The sequence below is a fragment of the Macaca nemestrina genome, chromosome 12 (assembly GCF_043159975.1).
Source record: "Macaca nemestrina isolate mMacNem1 chromosome 12, mMacNem.hap1, whole genome shotgun sequence".
Taxonomy (NCBI): domain Eukaryota; kingdom Metazoa; phylum Chordata; class Mammalia; order Primates; family Cercopithecidae; genus Macaca; species Macaca nemestrina.
Genome location: NC_092136.1, coordinates 95815306 through 95823356, shown reverse-complemented (window position 1 = coordinate 95823356; position 8051 = coordinate 95815306). Strand labels below are relative to the sequence as shown.

General features: G+C 38.7%; 1 protein-coding gene across 1 annotated transcript in view; it reads left to right on the top strand.

Moving 5' to 3' along the window:
* Window positions 1–1758: 1758 nt before the first annotated feature.
* The window catches only part of LOC105484316 (myotubularin related protein 2), an 86046-nt gene continuing 79753 nt past the window's right edge, over window positions 1759–8051 (top strand). Inside the window, exon 1 of the mRNA XM_011745822.3 lies at window positions 1759–1997. Within this exon, the coding sequence (XP_011744124.1) occupies window positions 1918–1997 (80 nt within the window). The 5' untranslated portion in view covers window positions 1759–1917. The remainder of the gene's footprint in view (window positions 1998–8051) is intronic.

The following is an 8051-nucleotide window of genomic DNA, read 5'->3' as shown; positions in this document are numbered from 1 at the left end:
AAATTAAAAACAAAACACAGTTCCTTCTTGCAGATAGTCTGAGAAAAAACAGTCCAGATTATACATTGAAAAATTAATAACTTTTAGTGAGGTCTCGAGTCAATCTTTTTTTTTTTTTTTTCATTTTTCTTTTTCACTTAGAGTTCATGAATTAGAGCTCACTAATTAATTTTCAGCTGATATTCTTTGCTTGTGTTTTCACTCTGAGAAGTTACTGTTTTACCAGTCAGGTTAGAAGTAATGCAGTAAGTTCAGTAGAAAAACAAGTAATAATAGATCTAATTAGTGAGACTGTACTGTGCAACCGACTCTGTATAGAGAAAAACAACCGATTACGTAGATATTTTTATTCCCATTTTAGAGATGAGAAACAACTTAACCACAGCACAGAGCAACTGTAGTGACAGAACCGGGATTCCGACGCAGGTTTGTCTGGTTCCAAAGTCTCTACACCTTTACTACACTGTTCTTTATTAATCACTAGATAGAACCATACAAATATTGTTATATCAGGCAGAAGATTTCGAGGGTTCTATTAACACAGTGCTAGGAATGAACTGGGTGGAAGAAAGTATATGGGTCTTCCATTCAAGGGTTCATCAGTGTTCACCATACTTAGGAAGTTTAAGTCAAAGTAGCTGACAATGAGTTAGCATTTTGGAAGACAGGTAGAGATGGTGAAGAAATAAGGAAATTCTTCTATGAGTCATTATAGATATTTAAGCTTGTTAAAAAATGTTTTTGACTACCTACTCCTTTTGCCTACAGAGTACAGTTAAGATCTCTTAAAAATTATGGAAATAAAAACAATCGGTCGCTGCCTGTCCTCGCCAAACTGAAAAAAGGAACAGAACAGCTAAGCCTTTTGTGCTTAAACACATACTCATCAGTAACTACTTTAGCTCCTACAACTAAGCTAGGTTGTTCTTCTGGGGAATGTACTTGCAAGTTAATATTGCACTGCAAGTATAAGGTTTTTTTAAAGACATCAGTTGTACGTTATAAATTAAATCCAGTTTAAATCAATATGATTCTATTTATCCTAGCAAGGAAGTTTTTTTCTTTTTAAGGATCGTCTGATTTTTTTTTTTTACAGTAATAATCTTTGCATAATTTTACACCCCATACATGAGATGATTGGGATTCAATCTCAATCAGAAAAATCCCTTTATGGTGTCCTTCTTACGTCCTCTGTAACAGAAAAATCCTAGCAGAAGCATTTCCTCTTTACCCAGTTCCTGTTCTCTTATCACAGTTCTATTCCTCCACATTCCCTTCCTGCTAGGCACGGGAATTTGAAAGGGCATGGAAACACTGGTAAAAGTTTGTCTTCTACTTGGGTAATCCAATACCACCGCATCCAGTAGTATATAATTCTTTTTGCATGTATATCAGTTTCCTCCCCAATCCCTCTTCCATACCTCTTTCTCACTTTTCTCTCATTATCCTGTCCTCTTGTTTTCCTTGACCTCCACATTCCTGTCTCAATCATCCTCCTGGCCTCAGGTCCTTATCTCTTTCCTGATACCCTTCTGCTTAGTGTTCCCTCATTCCTCTTACACCTAGGATTATCTCCTCCTTCCCTAAGGGTCTGGTCCTTCATCCCTCCCGCTTCACCAGACCCTCTCACTCTGGGAGGCGCCACCTCCCTTTCCCCAAGACCAGAGGTCGCGCGGCCGGACACAGCTAGCACTGCGCGTCGGTGGCGACATCTGAGCGGGCGCAGTGGGGTCTTCCCGCGGCCCAGCAGCCTACGGGCGCGGTGCACTCTGGGGGAACATGGCCGCTTCCGGTCTCCCTCCCGGGCCGGCGCTGGCCTGACTGCGGCCCCTGCCCGCAGCACTCCGCCCTCTGCTTCTCCCGCCCTGTGGCCGCGAAGACCGCTTCAGCCTTTCCCTCTGCTGCCCCTGCCGCGCCATGGAGAAGAGCTCGAGCTGCGAGAGTCTTGGCTCCCAGCCGGCGGCGGCTCGGCCGCCCAGCGTGGACTCCTTGTCCAGGTAACCAGGACGCCCAGGGCCCCGCCCAGCGTCCGAAGGGGATGGAGAGGGGCCGGGGACCCACTGGATTGTTGTCCCGATTCGCGGATTCTGGTTTCTGAAGGCTGCACCGAAATTCCTTCCCCGGGACTTGGGAACCACTTCTGCCTCCCTCTCTGGGGCGTGGAGGCTGAGGAAAAGGAGGTTAAAACTCGCTGCTTCTTTATCGATTCCTCCACCTTTCATATTCCGATCTCTTTTTCTCCCCAAAGGAGGGGGCCCCAGTTAATTACTTTCTCCTGTCTCTCATTCCCTCTCAAACCTTTTTTAAGACAGTTCCCCCCGCCCCCATTCTTTTCCCCACATTTCCTGTCTTTCTCTATCACTTTTTCCAAAACCATCCTTCAGTCAATCTTTCTTCCTCCACCCTTTCTTGTGTCTTTGGGTTTTGGATTCTTGCCCAAGCCTTTTCTCTCTTTTCATGGCTTCACTTTCTTAATTTCTTTCATGCTTTTCTCTACACTCTGATTTTCTTTTCGCCTCTCCTTTTGCTTAAATATGTAAATAAAAATGTCTCCTGTGCTTCTCTTTTCTAAATCTTCCAGCTGAAAGTCAGTATCAAGGAATCTGAGTGATTTTTATCCCCAGTGATAGGTGTAAGAAAACAAAATGAGTGGTAGTTTTCTTCCTTCTTGGGCTACTGGTTCTCCAGGTTGTCATTTATCTTGTAACAGATGGGAATTTTATCCTGGAATTTTGAGGAGGACTTTATGCAGCTTTGCGGAGAGCTTTTATGAATATTAACTAGACGCGTTTTGGATGCGGTCTTTTTCTTTGATTTTTAAAATAATGATTTAAAATTTTATTAAAAAATAAGACCTGTATTTGCTTTTTATGCAGCCATGATGAAATCTGGTTCTTTTCCACTGAATAATAGTCTAATTGTTATTAGAGAGTTATTCGATAACTGCTGTGTGAAGACACAATTTTCATTTTCTCCTCGAATCAAGTGAAGTGGCTCTATTATAATTCATTTTGGATTCTGCTAAATATGGGTAGTTATTGCCTTTTTTCCTATTGGTGTTCAGTACCTCATTGGGGAACCACTGTCTGATCCCATCATTCTAAATCTCTATATGCATTCATAGCTCCCTGCCCAGTCGTTTTTCAGAGTCCTTAATAAGTACACTATAATTGTTGGCTTAAAGTGCCTTTTCTACCAGGCTATAAGCTATTGTACTTGAGGGCAATCTTAATCATCTTCGTATCTCCAGCACTTAACATAGTCTCAGCCTGTGATAGGTGCTCACTACGTTCATTTTTTTGAATTTGTAGCCTGAATTATCCACGAGAGGAGTTTTCTTTGCAGTTTGATTATATATATTGCACGTTTAAATCAAGTATTTTTTGAATTTTGTATTGCTTTGAAATGTAGAAAGCTGAGGATTAACATGTTTAGTTGTAAAATTCATTCAGAAAACAGGTTGGAAAATTCTAATTTTATGGGAAAGTTACAAATGACAACTATGCCTCAGAATAGAATAAGAGGCAACCAGTACTCTCATCCGAGGCAGAGTCAGAACCACATGAAGCAGCATAGTATGTTAGAAAGAAGGAAGTACTGGAAGTTAGGAAGCTCCCATGCTGAAGTCTCTGGCTGAGCTAGCTCTTTGGTCTTTATCGTTTAACCTTTTTAGTCGACGGTTTTCTCATCTTTTAAAATAAGAAGCTTAATCTAGAAAATCTGTAAGGTCCCTTGGAACTCTAAAATTGTCATTTTTTAAATGTTAATGACAATACTAAGATAAATGCATTGGTATTAATTTTAAAGATAATTCCTTTGCAAATAACCTGTTTTGGATATTCGCAATTACGCTAAATAAGTGTCTTTTATTATCACAAACTAATATTTCTAACGGTGCCACTTTAACATATTTATTTCCTAAAAAAGAAAGCCCAGCAAATTTAAAGTTTATGAACTTCTTTATAAAAAAGTATTTACTGACATGAATTTTAGAAAATTAAGTACTCCTCGAGAGAATTGTGATTATAGATTAGTCTCATCCTCTCTGGACAAAAATATAAGTATGATTCCTGTTTTCCATGAGAGAATGCCAGCTTTCATTACTCCCCTCTGGAAGACAGAAAAGTAGTATTTACTTAATGTCTACCGTATGGAAGTTTCCCTGCTAAATTCTACGTATCTTTTATTTCATTAATCATCATACCTGTTTGTGGCACTCTCTTTAATCAACAGTATGTAACAGATACATTATAGACACTAGTTAGAAAGCTTAATTTTAAACAATCTAGGCTAACACTTCTTCGCAGTTGATTCTAATACATTGCCAGTGTGGAAAACTTAATCTAGGCTAACACTTCATCTCAGGTGATTCTAATACATTGCTAATGTGGAAAACTTAATCTAGGCTAACATTTCATCGCAGGTGATTCTAATACATTGCCAGTGTGGAAAACTTAATCTAGGCTCACACTTTATTGCAGGTGATTCTAATACATTGCCAGTGTGGAAAACTTAATCTAGGCTAACACTTCATCGCAGGTGATTCTAATACATTGCCAGTGTGGACTGCTGTGGTCTCGTAGCTGTGTTAAGTGTCTATCTAGATTGTTTTTTTGTTACATTAGCCTTCGACAAAGCAAAATTATTGCTGTTTGGCCTATATTATCTCAGGTTTTGCAGAAATGATGCCCTTAAATTGTAGTTTATTTTTATGCTTTCTGTTTTTACACAGAGGCCTAATTGGGAAACTGCCTTGGGAATTTGTTTTGATATCTCTGGCAAAATAGTAGTTAATATTGTTAAATGTGTCACAGAATGTCTTTCACCCATAGACTGACATAAATTTCTGCTGAATTTAGCTACAAGGAAAATTATTTATAGAAAAAATTATGTACGCTCCTTGTTTGTTAGTAAATGCTAACTATGTAACTGCATCTTTCTCTTTAGCTTAGTAAAACACTTTAGTCAAATTTATATCTGAAGGTGGAAATATACTCATCTCTAATTTCTTTAAGTACTTTTATTATTACATGAACTCAAGTTAAATATGTGTTGCATTTAAATGTATTGATTAGATGTTTTAAGCCCTTTTGGGAAGTAGGAAGAATAATACACTAATCCATGTGGTTGCCCATTGTTTTTTGAAAATGACATACTTGGCCGGGTGCCGTGGCTCATGCCTGTAATCCCAGCACTTTGGGAGGCCAGGGTGGGAGGATCACTTGAGCCCAGGGGTTTGAGACCAGCCTGGGCAACATAGTGAGACCCCGTCTCTAAAAAAGAAAAACAAAAACAAAAAAAAATAAAAAATAAACAAAAATTGTTAAAATAAGTAAAAATATTTAAAATGAAAATGGGGTACTCCATTGAAGTTGGATGAAAGGCCATTGTGCTATCTGTAGTTCACAATAAACATATAATGGGTCATACTAAGTATCTGTAGTCATTTCAGAGTTGCTCTTGTCTCCAGTTATGCCTTCTAGGTCATCATAGGCCTGATACCTTTGCCCACAAGCGGGCAATTTCATTCTTCATATGATATCCAGATAGTAGTTTCCTAACCAGCTATAGTTATGTCATCCTGCATCTTTAAAAAAAAAAAAAAAGTAATTGTCAGCTGGGTGTGGTGGCACATGCCTGTAATCCTAGCTACTTGGGAGGCTGAGGTACCAGAATTGCTTGAACCTGGAGGCCGAGGTTGCAGTGAGCCAAGAATGCGCCACTGCACTCCAGAGTGAGCAACAGAGTGAGACTCCATCTCAAAAGAAAAAAAATAAAAAATAAACAAAAAACAGTAGTTGTCTTTGGTGAGTCCTGCTTAATATTGCCATACTTCAGTAAACTGTTCAGCAACTCTTGTATATCTTGCTGTTGGCCATTCTTCATGTATGTCTAGCCTCACAGAAAGAGAGCGGGGGTTGTGGAAAAATTCACTAGCATCCTGATAATCTAGTTATGTTCTGTAATTTTATTCTTGTTGGGTGTGGTCTGATTCTTGATATAAGTATGACTTTATAGGTAAAACATATAGGTAAAATAATATACTATATAGGTAAAATAATACTGTAGGTCAGATGTGATAATAAGAGTAGTCCTGAGTCTCAGAACTGTAATGAGTTACACAGCAGAATTTGACATTATATTGGTAATAATCTGCCATCTTAGTCTGGTTTTCCATTTTTCAGTTTATACACTAGTATAAAATGCACTGCTTTAGTGGGTTTCTTTGATTAGTTTGTATTATGCATAATCAAATGGTAAGCTATCCAGTGCCAAATAGGTGCTCAGTGAACATCTAAATGAAAGAATGTTGACAGAATGTTCACCACTGGTCTTGTTTGTTGTTCCCATTCAAAGGATTAAAAAGGATTCCTTCTGTTGAATTTGGCCTGAACACTTGCAATTTCAGGTCTAAGTTGTAGTTATTTTTATGGGAGACTCTGGACATCTTGAGCTGATTTTACTGGCTGTATTATCTGTTCTGTGCCCAGTCCCATACATAATGAGGTTATTATGTCCTCTTCAACTACCTATTTATCTATCTGCTACTCTTGTTTACTTTTGCCCCTTTTGCTCTAACTTGTGTTGTTAGTCGTTTTATTTAATGTGTATTCTTGTCATCCTTCATATACCCTCAGGCTTTAGTTATTCTGGGTACCATACTTGTTTATCCCAGATTATTTTGGTTTTATCAATTTCTAGTATATAATTTCATTAGCATTGATGAGCATCTTATGTTTACATTTAACTTCCATTAAAAAAATCAAAGGGGAGGTACACATACTCAAAGTAGTTCTCAACTGATTGCATTTCTAAATTGCATGCCTGCCTTAAAATTATCATTTGAAAACAGCAATTCCTGGATTTCTGTTTCCATGGATTTTTATTATACTTACAGCCTGAAGAAGTAGAAGAGTTTCCTAGATTTCTAAAACACATTTTGTTGCAAGCTCTCATCTTTAGGTTTAGCCTCAAGGTCACTTAAGAGTGATGTGTTGGAGGCCAGGTGCAGTAGCTAATGCCTGTAATCCTAGCAGTTTGGGAGGCTGAGCAGTTTGGGATGGCTTGAGCCCAGGAATTCCAGACCAGCCTGGGTCACATGGCAGAAAACTGTCTCTGCAAAAAAATAAAAAGTTAGCTGGGCATGGTAGTGCATGCCTGTAGTCCCAGATACTTGGGAGGCTGGTGTGAGAGGATCACCTGCGCCTGGGAATGTTGAGGCTGCAGTGGGTTGTGATGGTGCCACTGTATTCTGACCTGGGCAAGACAGTGAGACCCTGTCTCAAGAAAAAAAGGGATGGTAGGAAAGATGCTTTTATGTTGTTTTTCTAGTAGTGGTGATGGATTTGTGTACAATCACACATTTTTACCCATTCCCTTTGTCACTCTTGGCATGTCTTCTGAGACAGCTGGCAAGATTAGAGGTAGAAATTATAGCTGTAAAACAGAATAAAGCTACCAGATTGAACCTACAACCTTGGCATTATTAGTAGCACCTTGCATCAAACATTGAGCATATCAGACTAAAAATGACTTATTTTGGATTTCATTAATTAAAAACCCTCAAAGAACTAAGTTCTCTTAGATAAGAACCAATATGGGTCTGAAATATGTAATTATGTAGCTTTTCAGAAAGGACATATTTAAAGAATGCAAGTTGATAGTGAACCTGAGGCTGGGTCCCGTATATATCTGTATTTTTCCTTTTTATGCTATTATCAATAATTTCCTATTAGTGTAGATCAGTAGTTCCCAAAGTTTGATCTCCAGGCCAGTAGCATCAGTATCTCTTTGGGATTTGTTAAAAATGCAAATTCTTGGGGCCTACCTTGGACCTAACTGAATTAAAATTTTAGGGGTGGAGCCCAGCTGTTGGTGTTTTAGCAAGGTTTCCAGGTGATCCTGATGGACGCTACAGTTTGAGAACCACTGCCTTGGATCTTTTGCCAGTTGGTGCCTTTTGTAATGCAATCAACGTTATTTAAAACTAAGTTAGGGTCTATGGTAGAGGTACTGTGAAACTATTACTTGAAAGCATTTTTGTAATAAAT